Here is a 16,464-nt window from a genome sequence, read left to right on the forward strand (position 1 = left end):
CCAATTAGCACAAATGGTAAGTTCCGACAGTGCCTACAAGTGTGCCTACTGGCCGCTAGATGGCAATACCGGTTTCATATGTATACACCTGGTAAATGTGCTGGAATGTTGAAATCCGACTTCTGTAACAACTCCTAATTAAAATATATTGAAGCCGAAGTGGAACGTCAGAAATAAACATATCGCCGGTGCTTAGGAGAACGAACCCATAAATTATATTGCTGTGAAAAACACACTTCTTATCATAAAGCCATGAAAAAAAACTCATCTCTATCAAAGGCGATAAACAAAATAATATCTCAGTAAACACTGTAAAAAATACATATTGGTAAACGCTGTGAAAAAAACACGTCTTGTATAAATACTGTGAAAAAACCCGCATCATTGAATGGCCGTAATAAAAAACATATTTTAGTAAACACTGCCCAGTACTTTTCTCCTCACTCCTATTATGAACTATGTTTATATTAATATCTATAGATCCACGCACTCTATATTAAACATACATGTATAAACAACAACACTTAAACCCAGACAATAAGTGGCTGGCCGCGTAAAAAAAACGATTTTAACTTTATTTTTTGTTTTAGTTCTTTGCATAGTCCACCAGTTATACTTTTTCTTACGACAAAATGATGATTATAGTTTTTTTTTAATAAAACAGTTTGATTAAAAGTTTTAACGAATGCGGTCTTTTTTCACGGCTCTTTTACAAATAAGGTTTTTTTCACGGTTTTTTCATGAGTAAGGTCTTTTTTCATAGCGCTTATGGGAATAAGGTTTTTTCTCAGCATTTACCGAAATATATATTTTTTCGTACCTTTTTACTGATGTGCGTTCTTCTTCACGGTGTTTTAAAATAATGCATTTTTTCACAGCGACCTAATAAACAATTTATTTTTCACCGAGTCTTTGAAAAAGGTTTTTCTTCATAGCTTTATTTTACAGGTTTTTTTCATAAGCATCGGCGATATAATGAATTACATTTTAATTTATTCAGTTCATTATTAATGTCCTTTTATTGAAATACTTGCCAGACCGTAAACGCTGTGCGAATGGTACGATGAAATATTCTTGTTGCCTCCTCGACAAGTTTATAAAATAGTAAAAAACTGAACAAAGGTTCAATTCAATGGTTCCTCGGACTATTGATAATTAACTTGAAATTTGAAAAATGAAAATAAAAAACAAAACATTAATATTTTCATAAATTTATATTTCAAACGACATATTAGTTTAACAATATTTATTAATAAACATTCACATAAATTAATTTACGTCAAACTTTACGATTACGTATTATGTGCAAATGTAAAATTAAAAGTCCCAGTTCTTTATTCAAGTTTAATAAATAATTATAAATCATTCAGAAATATAATTTTTAATTACAATTTTCTACTGAAGAGCATTTAAGACATAATTTTTAAATGCCTTTTGATAAAAATACTGCAATCCATGGTAATTCGCGACATTATTAATCCGAATTACATTTTTGTACTACATTTTCCGTCTCGCAGGTGAAAAAAGTGAAAATTCAGGGCCAGTCCCACTTAAAAATATACAATTACGAATTTTCTAATAAAATTCAGATACAATTTTACAATATCTTTTGACTTGAAGATTTGATACAATTTTTTGACAACCCAAGAACGGGTCGTACGATTTTGATCTAGAAGAAAAGATTCGTCACTAAAAATAAATATGAGAAAATACAAATCTATACCTAAATACAAAAATTAATTTGATGCAAACAAAATCCATTAAGATGATAAGTCTAAATATAATTAGTGAATGTATAATATTTCGTCCATTGGGATTGTCAATAGGACGACAAAACTTTTAAATGGACCAGGCAAAAAACATGATCCAGATTTTGCAATCTGGAAATATAAAAATATAGAAAACTCTGTCGTCCACAAATTAGCGTATCGCTGCCTATGTTGGGAACTCACCCATATATAAAGTTTATTTAGGACGTGATGCAAAATGGAAATTAAAAAAAAATAAATTACTAGGATTTAGAAAAAAGAATAAAATTTAACTGAACTGCATATTCCATTAATATTATTTTGTGAAATAATTGAAAACTCCTTTCCTTCCTTTATAATTTGAAAAACTTCAAATAACTATTGTTTCTAATGAAAGACCGGCCAACTGCAAATGTCCCAGTTTACGAGAGTCCTAGTCTTCTAGAATTTAAATTATATTTTTAGCTTCTAATTCTCATTTACAGAATGGCCACTTTAGACATGGAAAAAATACCCGATCACTTTCTGGGTTTCAATCTTTTTTCCAGGTCAATTTATATATATTTTTTATATTAATGAAAGTAAAACCAGAGACAATGAATGAAATAAAAAATTCATAATCACTCTTGCTTTCAAAAGAAATATTTTTCAAATTATTAATTTTTTATATATACCCAGCGGGCATATAGCGTCTTTAAGACATCCCTTGGATCTTTTCATGTCTTTAAAAGATCCTCATGACGTCCTTACGACGTCCGCCGAAAGACGCATATAGGACAAGTTTAGGACTTGTGTGCCCACTGACTAGTAAATGACTTCAAAAAGAATTTTTTTCCGATAATTTTAACATCAATGCGAATTGGACCTTATGGTATAACAGTTTTCTGAAAACTAGAGAACTCTAGAATCAATCAGGTTTTTTATGCGATTGGATGTACGATTCCCGGTCAAGAATTGAATTTTCCTGGTTTTCCAATATGTGAAAAATCCCGATCATTTTATAGTTGTCTGCTCCAGTGGCCATTCTGGGCATTCATTACATGCCTGAAGTGCAGCGACAACAGCGTCACTAACCTCGAACTATTGGGTAGAATTTTGGGATTTCATTTCACAGTCAAACGACATTGATAAACACGAATTGACACTGTATTTTCTTGTTAAATTTTCTAATTATTTCAAAGTTTTAAATAGTTCGCTTTTCAGATGGCGCTGTTGTCTATTAAGTTAAGAAGGTACCCGTTAGAAGTATTCCAGGATTATCATGAGCGTAGATACAAAACTCCTAAACTATTAATACCCGGGACACTTACCTTAAATGCTCAGCATTATTACTGAATACTTTGGTTACTCGAAGCAAAATAAAGAAATTTGAATTCGCTAGAAAACACGATCTTGGTAACCGCTATCAGCGACGCTTGTGCTGGGTTTCGAGGGTCCTCCAGTTACTGGGTGATGTGGATGTCTTAAATGACCTGATCTTCTCGGCGGGGCCAGATATTCAAACATGCTTTGAGTGTATTGAGATAGCATTTTACTGAGGTCGCAAGGCATGGGATCAACCCAAAAAAATTCGTGATCCATGGCCTGATCGGCGTCGTACCTTTTAGTGGGGTCTAATAACAGAAGTTTGTCCAAAAGGTCACAAGCATATGCGTCTTTCACGTATGGTTTAAGTCTCTCTTTCACCTGAAGAAAATAAGTTATATTAAAGTTTTAAAAAATTATTTTTTATAATAATTTTCAGGGACTTTCAAGACTAATTTTTTATTTTACCTAATTCAGAATAAATTCATAAAGCTTCAAAAATTCAACGTAAATTCAAAAGAATACAAATGAATTGGATTTGTTTCTTAAATTCCATTGATTTAAGTAAAATTTGAGTCGATTTAGAGAAATGCGAAGGATTCGACGAAATTCATAAAAATTCATGGTGAACTAAAAACAATTTGAAAATTTGAAACAGTTCATTGAATTCAGTAAGTTTGAAATGAGCTTAGAAAAATTTAAGGAAAATCAAAACAATTTGATGAAGTGCCTCAGATTTCAAGGTGACTATAAAACACTTTAGAATTAATTAAACCAAAAACTCAAGAAAAAGCATGAAGTAAATTCAAAAAATTAAAAAAACATTTAAAAGAATTGAGAACAAATTAATAAGAATTAATGAAAAATTCCAGATAAATTCAAATAAACTGCAAAAAAAATTGGAAAATCTTTGAAAATCTACGAAATCCCTCACTTCTGGCGAACCAATTTTGTGAAACCCACTCAAATATTATAAAATCCCGTGAAATTCTACGAAATCTGTAGATATATTCTGAAATTCTGGAAAATTAATTAAAATAATTTCAGGTCACTGAAATCCTCCATTGGAATCTTTTAAATATTTTAAATACCTGGGTATAAACCCAGGTCTTGCAAAATCGTTCCATATCTTCTGAAGTTCTAGGAAATTTTTTAAAACCGCAAGCAAATTCTTTTAAATTCCTTAAAATCTCTTAAAAGTGTTTAAATTTCTTTAACATGCCTTGCAGCATTCTAAAATGCCCTAACATATTTCAGATTCTTTAAAATCTCTTCAAATTATTGAAATGAACAAAAAATTCTTTGAATTCTTTTAAAATCAATTGAAACTTTTTAAAGCTCTTTAAAATGCCTTGTAATCTTTTTGAATACCCTAAAATATTGCTAATATTTTGAAAACCATTAGCATTTTTGAAAGCTCCTAAAAATTAGTTGGGTGTTTAAAAAATACTCAAAAATCATTTTAAAAATATTAGTCACTTCAAATTATTAAAATCCATTAAAAATACCATAAGATATTTCTAATCGTGTAAAACCTTTTGACATCCTTTGAAATTTGCTAAATTTTTACAAAATTCCTTGTAATTTTTAAAAACACTAAAATCCTTTCAATTTGTTTAATTCCTTCAAATTATTGAAATGAATTAAAAATTCCTTGAAACATTCAAATATATAAAATCCTACAAAATCCCTAATTTTTTAAAAATAAATTCTTTGAAATCTACTAAGAATCTTTTAAAATATTCTAAAGTATTTAAAAAGAATGCAAGAAAATTCAGAAATAGTTTATTTAAAATAATATATAATATAATAATAATAATATAATAATACATAAAACATGAATTCAATAGTGTGAGTTTTAATAAATTAACCCAAAAGGTTAAGTATTGAAAGAAAAGTGAGTAATGTGAAAGTTACTTAAAGTGCTTCTGACAGAAATTTCTTGATTTTTTTTTTCAAAATTACTAACTTTCCTTGACCAAAAAAATGCCCTAACTTTGGTCTGATTTACAAGTTTTCCGTGACCTGTGGCTGTCTCGCGTTTTTATTAATATTAGCTGAACTTCATTTTTAAAGGGATTTTTTGACATTTATTAACGGAAATATAAGATTTTAAACATTTGACAACATATTTACGAGTACACATTTCTCAATTTTTTTCTTATTTCTAAAACTTTACTTTAAACAACGAATGACAGACAGCTATACAAATTTCTAAGAAAAGCTGTAGACACCAAGACTCCGTGGCGCAACGGTAGCGCGTCTGACTCCAGATCAGAAGGTTGCGTGTTCAAATCACGTCGGGGTCAAGAAAAGTTTTTTTTTTAATAATTTCTTTTTTTACTTTAAAAATTTCCAAAAATTAAATATTTTATATCAGGTAAATCAACACTGAAAAGCTTAAAAATATTAAAAACTCCGCTACCAATTTTTCACGTTAAAGTAATTTAAGGGTAATTTGAATATTAAAATTAGCTTACTTTTCTCTTTTGTCCTTTGATCAGTTCCATTTTATTGTAGAGATCCAGATCTGCTACAGCTGGCCAAACGTCAGGTGTGATTGAACCACACAATTGAGAAATCAGAGTCAGCTGTTGCTGTTCTGTATTGCCTTGCATAATGGGTGATCTGCGAAAAATATATTTCGTATAAATAAATAAAAAATGTAAACACAACAAATGAATATAATTTTTTACTGATTTTAAAACCAACTAATTTATCACATATTAATGTCTATTTTTGCCTGACTGATCCTACCTTGTCCACATTTCAGCCATTATACACCCTGTCCCCCATAGATCTACCGGCGGCCCATAATTTCTATCGCCGAGTAACAGTTCTGGGGGTCTGTACCAGAGGGTAACTACCCGGTTTGTATAACGATTCGCTTGGCCATTTTTATTCATGCTAAAGGCACGAGCAAGTCCAAAATCGGCAAGCTTTAAAATGCCGGTCTTTGTGATAAGAACGTTTGCAGCCTTCATATCTCGATGTAAAATCTGTAATTAATTTAGAAATATTTATGAATACTCAAAATTCATTTAGTTTCGGAATGATTATCAATATATTTGCAAAGAAAAGTGATTACTTTATTACTATGAATATAGTAAAGTCCATTTAGCAGTTGCACCATTACTTGTTTGATTTCACCTAAGCTGAATTTTACGTTTACGTTTGAAAGTAAACCTGCGAGGTCATGCTCGCAGAAATCGAATATGAGATAAAATGTTGATCGATAACGATTTCCAGGAGTGGCTGCAGAAGAAGAAATAATTTATAGATTCTTCAACAAAAATATTTATAATGAGTTTGGATTTTTTAAATTTCTTTTAAATTCCGACGCGAAAGATTTGTAATTTATAAAAATTAAAACATATTTAATTTGTAATGATTTGAGTGTTAATTTGTACCTTTTGTTCTGCAAATTTCGATCAAATTAACTATGTTTTCATGTTTGAGAAGCTGCAGAATCTTGATTTCTCTCAGAGCAGTTATGGGAAACTAAACAAAGAAATTAAATTATATAATAAAATCATTAAGATCAAATATGTATGTATAGTCTTTTTTCAAATGATTGAATCAGTGCGATGAGAAAATAACAATATTTAATTACGGCATCGTTAAAAAATGAAGAGATTTATCATTGAATGAAAACATCAATATCTGACAAAAGAAGACATTCTAAATAAAAGTGAAAAAAGTAAGATTCTTTTTAATGTGCAAACAAACTTTGTATATGCTTGCCTTAATAGTCATTTTTGAATTAAAAACGGTCAAAGTTAAAATTAAAAATTATTTAACTATTAGGGCTTTCTTTTTCAAATGTTTCCAACATGAATTTGAGTATCCCACTTTTTATAACTAGGCGATTGAAGTTAAATTATTCTGATTGGAAACTCAGCGATTATGAATGTAACTAATAAAAAATAAGGCTTTTAATTAATTAAGGGATTATTTATTATTATATTTTACAAGATTACAAGAAATTTGAAGATTTCAAAAATTTCAAGGGATTTCAAAAGGTTATTAAAGGATCAAAGGATTTTAAAGGTTTCAAGTTTTGATTATTTTATAAGAAAAAAATTTCTGTTTTAAGAGTTCGAATTCTTTCATATTAATGACCATGGCTGAAAAATGTCTAAGGAATTTCAAAGAATTTCCTAAGATTTCAGAAATTACAAATATTTCGCAGAGTTTAAGGAATTTTACAATATTTAAGGGATTTAAATGGTTTCAAACGAAATTAAAATATTGTAGAAGATTATACAGAATTGTTGTCAATTTTAAGTGATTTAAAAAAATCGGAGTTTTCCAGGTATTTCAGAGAATTTCTATAACATTCCCGGATTTCTAATAGATATAAGTTAATTGCAAGGGATTTCGACATTCTTAGTGTATTTTAGAGGATTTCAAGGAATTAACCAAAAATCAAAGATACAATCAATTTTGAAGAAATGTTGAAAGATATTATAGATTTCAAGACGTTTCACAGGATTTTATTCGATTATTGTTGTTTTTGTTTATCAGTGATATTTAAAAAATTTCAAAACACTTCTAAGGATTTCTACGGATTTCAGAATTTAAGAGAATCTCAATAACAGATTTCAGGGTTTCTTCAAAAGAATTCAAGACATTTCAAAACTAAAGCTACTATTGACTCTGTTTTGAATTTTAAAATTACTCCAAGGCCTGCGCCATTTCAAACTTGTAATTTGTGTAATACAGTGAGCGTAAAAAGTTTTAGGCCATCTATTTTTTATGACTAAATAGATTCTCTTAATTTTAATTATACAAGAGCTAAAAAAATGTCTCTTTAAAAGGCTGATTGTTTTCGAAATTCTGTATAAAATAAGCCCAGGATGAAGCCAATTTGTCTATCTTTGAAGTAGATATTGCAAAAATAATGTAAATTTCAATGTTTTCTTACATGTTCAATAAGTTTCGAAATAATCAACATTTTTTAATCTTCTTGGGCTTATTTAGAATCTACGTTTTTACCGTATCAAGGAAGCTTATGAGAAATCGTGAAAATTAGCTTATCGAATTGCAGGACTTAAAGTTTTAACAAAAAATTAGGTAAATTTTGAAAACATCTTATCTGTATGCAAATCAGAATTGCAAATTTTCCATCTTTTTTGTTACAGCTTCAAGTCATTGCAAATCGAAAAGCTACTTTTCAAGATTTATCCTCATAAGCTGTCGTGATATGATGAAAAAAATATTCAAAATGAGCCCAAGAAGGTTGAAAAATGTTGATTATTTCGGAATTTTTTGAACCTTTAAGAAAACATTGAAATGTACACTATTTTAGCAATATAAACTTAAACAGTAGACAAATTGGCTTTATCCTGGGCTCATTTTATACAGAATTTCGAGAGCAATCAAACCTTTAAAAAGAACATTTTTTAGGTCTGGCATAATTAAAATTAAAAGAACTTAATCAGTTATAAAAAAGAGCTTTGCGAGGAGGAGGAGGTAAAATTATCCACTCGCACTGTGCGCAAAATAGACTAGTCATGGCTTTGGACCAACCATCTTTAAAAAAACCTTAGAGAAAACCCCTTGGCAATGATGCGGCCCACAAAAACGAAAATATTGACACTCAAATTATTGCGTTACATTTTTTAATTTTAAAAAAGTACTTTAGAACTCTTACTCAGCTCCATTAAATTGTGAAGAGAAAAAAAAAAGATACAATAACTATGAAAAATTCCAAACATGGATTTTGACCCAGTTCTAAAAACTGGATCACAATTATATGATTTAAGAAGAGCTGAAAAGGACTATAGCTGACAAGCATTTTAACATTGTAAGGAAATCAACATTTGCTATTACTTTAATTATACTTACACCCTCTTTTTCGTTGTCCATCAAAACTTTCTTCATAGCCACAAACTTTTTACCCGTTTTTTTATCCCTGGCTTTGAAAACCTCGCTGTAAACACGATATATAAATGTTAATCCTCATATTAATTTAATTATATCATATAACTTCGATATCTTCTCTTATATTACACATATTATATTACATAAGACAATGAAGAAAAAAATTATACAAACTAAAACCGAAACAATATGTCAAAGAATGGATGAATTTTGATAATCTTCAAAACAACAAGCTGTCAATTCTATAGCGTACTTACCCAAAAGTTCCCTGGCCAATTTTCGCAACTTTCTCGTATTTAGTGGATTCATCGCAATAAGGAAAATTAAATTCCTCGATGTACTTTTCTTTTTCTTTGGGATTCATTGGATTCGTGGATAGAGTAGAGTTCATGTTGATATTGTTATTCGCACCGTTCAAAGTAACACACAATTCTTATTCACTAGCATTTCTCTTCAGAAAAGAATACGCACTATACGTATTGAGACGAGAACAATTAAAAATGAAATTGTTTGCTAGTCTTCTATTAATAAACTTGTATATATACCAAATTCTCAGGCAATTTTCGTTTTTATTCCCGCATTCTCTTACTTCGCGTCAAACAGAAACCAAAACTAGAACACCAACATAACCTCACTTTTGACGCATATTAGTTGAGAACAGAACCGCCATGTCAAATAAACGCAAGGAACACGATTTTATTGCGCCCTCCACACTTTCAAATTTTTGATTCTCCAGAATTTTTTACGATCACTTTTTTATGAACGTTTATACAACTTCTAATCGGCGATAAACTTAATCATTCAAAAAATATTAATGAAATCCCTCGAAGTTTAAAATGTTCTCAAGTGAAATTGAGATTAATTTTCTAAAGGAAATTTGACAGTTCACATTTTTAATACAAATTCAACGTCTTTATTCAAATTTGATTTTCAGTCTATGCTCTTCGCAACAATTTTATAAAATGTATACTATAGCAATTATTCTAAAGACGTTTATGTGCTCTTTAACATAGAAAAATAGTATGTACAGAGTTTACTAATCTAAATCTTGAATCAAAAAACCGAGTCAAGATCACAGAATTTATGCAAAATCAAATATTTCAAGTGACTAAAGGTTGAACTTAAATGGCTTAAGTCAGGTCTAGCTTGAAGGAGGCTAATTTTTAACTAAAAATATAGTTTAGGAATTATAATAAGCATATTAATAAATTATCTTAGAAACTAAAATTTTGATCGCATTAGAGACATACTGAAGTTTAAGGAAGTCATGGCCTGGAGATAATACAAAACGGAGCAGTCTTTAGGATTTGAATTTGTTAGAAAACACGATCCCGGTACTCGTTCTCGGTCACACTACTCGTACTAGGTTTGGAAGATCCACCATTTACCTGAAGAGGATTTCGCAAATGTGATCGTCTTCTTGGTGCTAAATATTCGAACATACTCTGGCCATGTTTTGCTAGCATTGGACCTAGTTCACAGGGCATGGGGTCTACCCAAAAGAATTCATGCTCTAAAGCCGCATCGGAATCAATTCGTCTGCTGGGATCCAGTATAAAAAGTTTGTCCATTAGGTCGCAAGCGAGTTCGTCGTTCACGTGTTCTTTGAGCCTTTCTATCACCTAAAAGAAGAGAACGTATTCAAATTATATAATCAGGGCTACAACTCACATTACAGATCTTTAATAGAGTCAAAAGTGGCATAAATTTAGAAAAATAAGAGCAGGATAGTTGAACTAAATTTTTTTAAATAACAGACTTATAATATCAATTGCGTAGGCCTCGGATCGACTATAATGCTATTTAAAAAAATCGGATAAATGACATTAGTCGCATGGAATCTCAATAAATATCTCCCTTTGGGAATACAGAATAAAAGTTTCAGGCAAAGAACTCCAATTTGTAATAGTTTTATTTCTTTAACGAAGAAATTAGGTCAAACGGTATACGTATGGAAAAATGCATCAAATAATAAACTAGCATAAAATCCTATATGGGAGTGAAATTTGGATACTTTTTTTTATGATTTTATGAAATATCTTATACAATTTCTTATGCCAGAGTTGCCACAGAATTTTCATTTACAAATTCCAGGGTTTTCAAAGGTAATTTGAAAAGAAATTCTAAACCTTACGCTGAAAGTTTCATTGCCGAAAAAGTAGAGACTTTTAATCGAAGAGAAAAACAGCATTGAAGAAAAATAATCACATAAAATGAAATTAATTAAAATTGATTTAATATCTTTTCAAAGGTAAAATAATCATCGAAAAATAATTCCTACTTCACTAATTCCAATGAACTAAAATAAATTTCATTCAAATACGATAAATTTAAGTATGAAGTGTTTTTAAATCCGAAAAACTTCTACATGATTTTAATTATTTAAAAATATATGAGCTTCCAATTTTATGAACGCCCAAAACTTAATTATTCAATAATAAAAGGACTATTTGATTTGTCTGAATTAAAAATTTTTGTTAATTAAAAATTATTTTTAAAATTTTGAATAATTCATGTGTTCTTTAATTGTTTAAGATTCTCGATTTGAGCTAATGAATGCTTTTATTTTAGATTTTTTTAAGCTACTCACATACGAATATTACTAAATTTGGAACTTATTTATTTTTGAATGTGCAATTCTAAGGTTTTATTAATGTTGAATGCTTCCAATTTGATATGGTATACCCTTGAATTTGCTAAAATCATATTGCTGATGTGTAAACTCTTTTAATTTGAGTTTACTACAATTAATTTTTGAAAAATATTTAAGTTTTAAATATATCGACGATTAGGGCCTTTATTTGAAAATTATACTTTGAAAACGTAAGATGAAATACGAATTTGCTGACTAATTAATAACCATGCTTAAGAAATGTATGTGAATTCTATGAGACTTACTTTTCTCTTTTGACCGCTAATCAGTTGCATTTTATTGAAAAGTTCTAGAGATTCTACACTTGGCCAGACTTCAGTGGTAATTGATCCACATAATTCGGAAATCAGAGTCAGCTGCTGTTGCTCTGAAGCTCCTTGCATGATTGGTGCTCTGCAAAATCAAAAACAATAAATGATAAGGTTTAAAATAACTAGAATGCTTTCAAATTGAAATTGCTATTACAGTGTCTTTGACTTTGGAAACGTAAATAAATTATTATAATTAATCCTAAACATATATCCTCTTGTGTCTCATATACTAATTTACTATTAATAATCATACCTTGTCCACATTTCAGCCATGATACATCCTGCCCCCCACAAATCGACTGGTGGTCCATAATTTCGATCGCCCAGTAACAACTCTGGTGGTCGATACCAAAGGGTTACTACCTTATTCGTATACCGATTCGGCTGATTAATTTTTGAATCACTAAAAGCTCGTGCTAGGCCAAAGTCAGCCAATTTCAGAAGACCAGTCTTTGTGATAAGCACATTTGCAGCCTTCATGTCTCGATGCAAAATCTACAAAAGAATATTTCAAATAAAAAATGTATGGAATTGGATTAATTATATAGATTTCAATTATTCAGAATAATTAAATTAAATTTGGGTCTGATAACAACTTACTTTGTTGCTATGAATATAGTATAATCCATTCATCATCTGTCGCATGACATTCTTAATTTCGCCTAGAGTGAATTGCACGTTTGGATTAGCAAGTAAACCTGCGAGATCGTGTTCACAGAAATCGAATATGAGATAGAAAGTTGAACGACAGCGATTACCCGAACGTACTGAAAGTAGAATTTGGATTCATTATTTGCTCACAATTAACTCAGTGATGAATAAATAAACAGGATGGCCACACAAATATCAGATCCAAATTCCTGGTCATTACTTGGGCTGCAAAAATTGTTCCCCATGATTCGAAAGTTCAATTTCGAGTATTTTATAAAGGTTTTCAATTTACATGATATTCCCGATTTTTCAGGCCAGTGGCCACCCTGAATGAGTAGTAACTTAAAAATTACCTGTCTTCCTACAGATTTCAATCAGATTCACAACATTTTTGTGCTTGAGTAACTGCAGAATCTTTATTTCTCTCAAAGCAGTTATGGGAAACTAAACAAAAAATGAATTCGCTTGAAATTAAAATCATACTTATTAAAATATAGAACACTTTCCAAATTTCTTGTCAGGATGTACACTAGGGTGGTCCCAAAATTTATTTTTTGAATTTTTATTGAGACACCCCAGAAATTTTTTCGAATCGACACAAAAATAAATGCATTTTTTTTTTGTTCTGAAAAATAAATGATATTTAGAGGTGCCGCAAGCCCCATGAAGTGTAACACGTATTTCCCATAAGAAAAAAATACGTTTTTTGTCAATCTTATTCATAATCCTCAATATTATTTGAATCGAATTGAAATTCAACATTTCTCTTCACAATTAGCCATAAAATACGAATAAAATATCACTTTTCAAACATCAACACCATAAGTCTGTTTTATAGAGTCCCAAAAAAAACCCATAAGTGAAGAAATGGGGTTTGCGAGCTTTTGTCGCTAATTATGATGTTTTTTACGGGTTTTTTCATGTAAATTGTTTCTGGCACATAAAAAACCATTTCATACTGATAATTAGATGTTAATTATTGTTTATAACCATTTTCTCATAGAATAGAGTTAGAAAGACGCGATTTTTCAAAAAATTTTCACTTGTCCAATTTTAAATTAGAGGGAAGTAATAGTTCATCAATTTTAACAAGAGTGATTATGTAAACAATTTATTATTGTTTTTAATAATATTCTCTTCGAAAAATGCTAAAAAATTGCAGTTTATGCAAAAAAATTCACTTTATTTAAATTATCAATTAAAATAAGTTATGTAACTAATTTGAGCCAAGAAAATTAATTGTTTAAACAATTGATTATTATTATTATTAATAATATTATGGTTGAACAATGCTAGAAAGATGCTGCTTTTCTGAAATTTCTGTCTTTTTGTTTAATTTGCAATAGAAGTGAAGTTATAATGAATTCAAGTTAACAATAATAAGTGTTCAAACAATTTATTATCATTGTTAATGATATTCTCTTTGCTTTATTGGTAGAATGTTGCGGTTTCTTCTGAAATTTTCAACTGTTTGTCTATTTTTCATTAGGCGTGACTTAAAAATTAATCAAATTTAGTAAAAATAATTGTTTAAACAAATTATTATTGTTTATGATTATCTTCATCTATATCAATACCAGATAGTTGCGGTTTTTCGGAAATTTTAACCTTTCTGTCCTTTCTTCACTTAGTGAGGTAATTATTAATAAAAGTTAACAAAAAAGTTGTTTAAACAATTTAATATTGTTTTTAACTATCTTTTCTTAGATAAGTGTTAGAAAGTGGTGTTTTTTAAAAATCTTTAACTTTGCATTGCCTTGTTATTTATGAAGAAATAATATGTCAACCTCAATAAAAATGATTTTTCAATTAGTATTGTTGTTTTGAGTGAATTATTTTCGCTCTTTTCCGCAAAAAAGAAAGAGCTTATTTAAAAAGTAGTTTTCTCTAATGTTTATTAATTCTTAATAATTAAGCAAGAGAAGCAAAGTTAAAGATTTTATTTAAAAACCACAATTCTTAGCACTTATTTAAAAAAAGATAGTTATAAACAATATTAAATTTTCTAAACAACTTTTTTGTTAACTGTCATTAATTATTATGTTACTAAGTGAAAAAGTACAGAAAGGTAAAAATTGCCGAAAAAACCGCAACTATCAAATATTGCTACAGATGAAGATAGTCATAAACAATAATAATTCGTTTAAACAATTATTTTTGCTAAACTTAATTAATTATTAGGTCACGCCTAATGAAAAATAGATAAACAGTTGAAAATTTCAGAAAGAAACCACAACATTCTACCAATTAAGCCAAGAGAATATTATTAACAATGATTACAAATTCTTTAAACAATTGTTTTTGTTAACTTGAATTCATTATTACTTCACTCCTATTGAAAAGTGGAAAAAAGCCAGAAATTTCAGAAAAATGGCACCTTTATAGCATTATTCAAATATAATATTATTAATAATAATAGGCAATTGTTTAAACAATCAATTTTCTTGACTCTAATTAATTACTTAACTTATCTTAATTGAAACCGCAATAATGTAGTATTTTTCTAAGAAGTATTATTAACAATAATAATAAATTGTTTACACAATCACTCTTGTTAATATTGATAAACTATAACTAATTAAAAATTGGACAACAAACGGATTTTCTATGAAAAAATCACGTCTTTCTAACTCCATTCTATAAGAATATGGCTATAAACAACAATAAATTCTTTAAACAATTTATTTAAACATCTAATTATCAGTATAAAATGGTCTTTTATGTGCCAGAAACAATTCGTACTAAAAAACGCAAAAAGTGATAATTAGCATCAAAAAGTCGCAAAACCCATTTTTTCACTTATGGGGGGTTTTTGGGACCCTATAAAACAGAGTTACGGTGTTGATATTTGAGAAGCGATATTTTATTCGTATTCTATGGCTAATTGTGTAGAGAAACGTTGAGTTTCAATTCGATTGAGATAATATTGAGGATTCTAAAAAAAAGATGCACAAGAACGTATTTTTTTCTTATGGGAAAAACGTGTCGATGTCATTTATATGGATATACTTTATGGGGTTGTGCCCCCCCCCCTAAATATAATTTTTTTTAATGCATTTACTTTCGTATTTCTTTAACAAAATCGATTCGGAATATGTATACTAAAAACGATCAGGTTTAAAAAAAATGGAAGTTAAATTTTCAGTTAAGAAAATTAATTATTCACAGAAAAAAAAAATTTTAAAGAAAGTGATGAATTTTTTAATAAAAATATAAATCTTTAACTGAAATAGATAAATTTTAAACCAAAATGATGAATTTTGAAGACAAGAATTTATCATTGAACAAAATAATATTATTAGTTTCAAACAAAAATATGAATTAAAAAAAAAGATTTTCTACTAAAAAAGGTGATAAAAAAAACATGAATTTATAATGAAACAGTAAAAAGCTTAACTGACAAAAGATAACATTTCAACCAAACAGTTGAATTTTGAAATAAAAAAGGCCGAATTTTAACCAAGAATGGAATATTTAAATTTTCAGTAAAAAAAAATTATTTTAAACTAAAATGATGAATCTTCAACTAATATATTTGAATTAACCAAAAACATGAATTTTTAACTCAAATGATGAATAGTTGAATTTTTAACCAGAAATATTTCTACGAAAAAAGACGAAATTTCCACAAAATACATTAATTTTCATCTAAAGACATATTATCAACCAAAAATAGAATAGTTAAATTTTAAGTTTAAAAAAATATTTTTAACCAAAGAGATGAATTTTTAGGTCCCGGAAGCTGGAATTACAACATTGCCATATTTATGTGGGCACTGTGCCATAATTTAGTGCTAATTTATGCTGCAAAAAAAAAAATGTTGTGCCCGGTAATTTTGGCCAAAAACATGTAATAATGCTAGCTTCAGCTGAAGCCAAAACTCCGGTATGCGAAACTCGGAAACTATTA

At 28.9% G+C, this 16,464-nt stretch overlaps 2 protein-coding genes and 1 non-coding gene across 5 annotated transcripts in view; 1 reads left to right on the forward strand and 2 right to left on the reverse strand.

Annotated features, from left to right (window-relative positions):
- Nucleotides 1-1,255: 1,255 nt before the first annotated feature.
- On the reverse strand, nt 1,256-9,553 carry LOC117176989 (cyclin-dependent kinase 9-like). The gene is made up of 7 exons (XM_033367430.1): nt 9,197-9,553; nt 8,904-8,988; nt 6,464-6,554; nt 6,142-6,308; nt 5,811-6,052; nt 5,534-5,681; nt 1,256-3,434 (listed from the first exon to the last, which is right to left on the reverse strand). Exons 1-7 carry the CDS (start codon nt 9,328-9,330, stop codon nt 3,126-3,128), a joined length of 1,176 nt encoding a protein of 391 aa, XP_033223321.1. The 5' UTR covers nt 9,331-9,553; the 3' UTR covers nt 1,256-3,125.
- Nucleotides 5,291-5,362, forward strand: Trnaw-cca. The gene has a single exon. It is a non-coding gene; the product is annotated as a tRNA-Trp (tRNA).
- A 323-nt stretch (nt 9,554-9,876) lies between the features above and the next one.
- Nucleotides 9,877-16,464, reverse strand: part of LOC117177464 (cyclin-dependent kinase 9-like) — an 86,282-nt gene continuing 79,694 nt past the window's right edge. For all 3 annotated transcript variants that reach the window (XM_033368179.1, XM_033368180.1, XM_033368178.1), the window contains exons 4-8: nt 12,908-12,998; nt 12,504-12,670; nt 12,157-12,398; nt 11,838-11,985; nt 9,877-10,561 (exon numbers count right to left, since the gene is read on the reverse strand). In XM_033368179.1, coding sequence (XP_033224070.1) covers nt 10,256-10,561; nt 11,838-11,985; nt 12,157-12,398; nt 12,504-12,670; nt 12,908-12,998 — 954 coding nt within the window. In that variant the 3' untranslated portion in view covers nt 9,877-10,255. The remainder of the gene's footprint in view (nt 10,562-11,837; nt 11,986-12,156; nt 12,399-12,503; nt 12,671-12,907; nt 12,999-16,464) is intronic.

This window comes from Belonocnema kinseyi, chromosome 7 (assembly GCF_010883055.1).
Source record: "Belonocnema kinseyi isolate 2016_QV_RU_SX_M_011 chromosome 7, B_treatae_v1, whole genome shotgun sequence".
Lineage (NCBI taxonomy): Eukaryota > Metazoa > Arthropoda > Insecta > Hymenoptera > Cynipidae > Belonocnema > Belonocnema kinseyi.

Bases quoted from the DNA above. Each gene is read 5' to 3' on its own strand.
- LOC117176989 (XM_033367430.1), bottom strand. From the start codon at position 9,330: ATGAACTCTACTCTATCCACGAATCCAATGAATCCCAAAGAAAAAGAA. The intron at 6,309-6,463 runs GTACAAATTAAC...CTTCTTCTGCAG, and splicing joins CGAAATTTGCAGAACAAAAG to CCACTCCTGGAAATCGTTAT. The intron at 6,053-6,141 runs GTAATCACTTTT...AATTAATTACAG, and splicing joins ACTATATTCATAGTAATAAA to ATTTTACATCGAGATATGAA.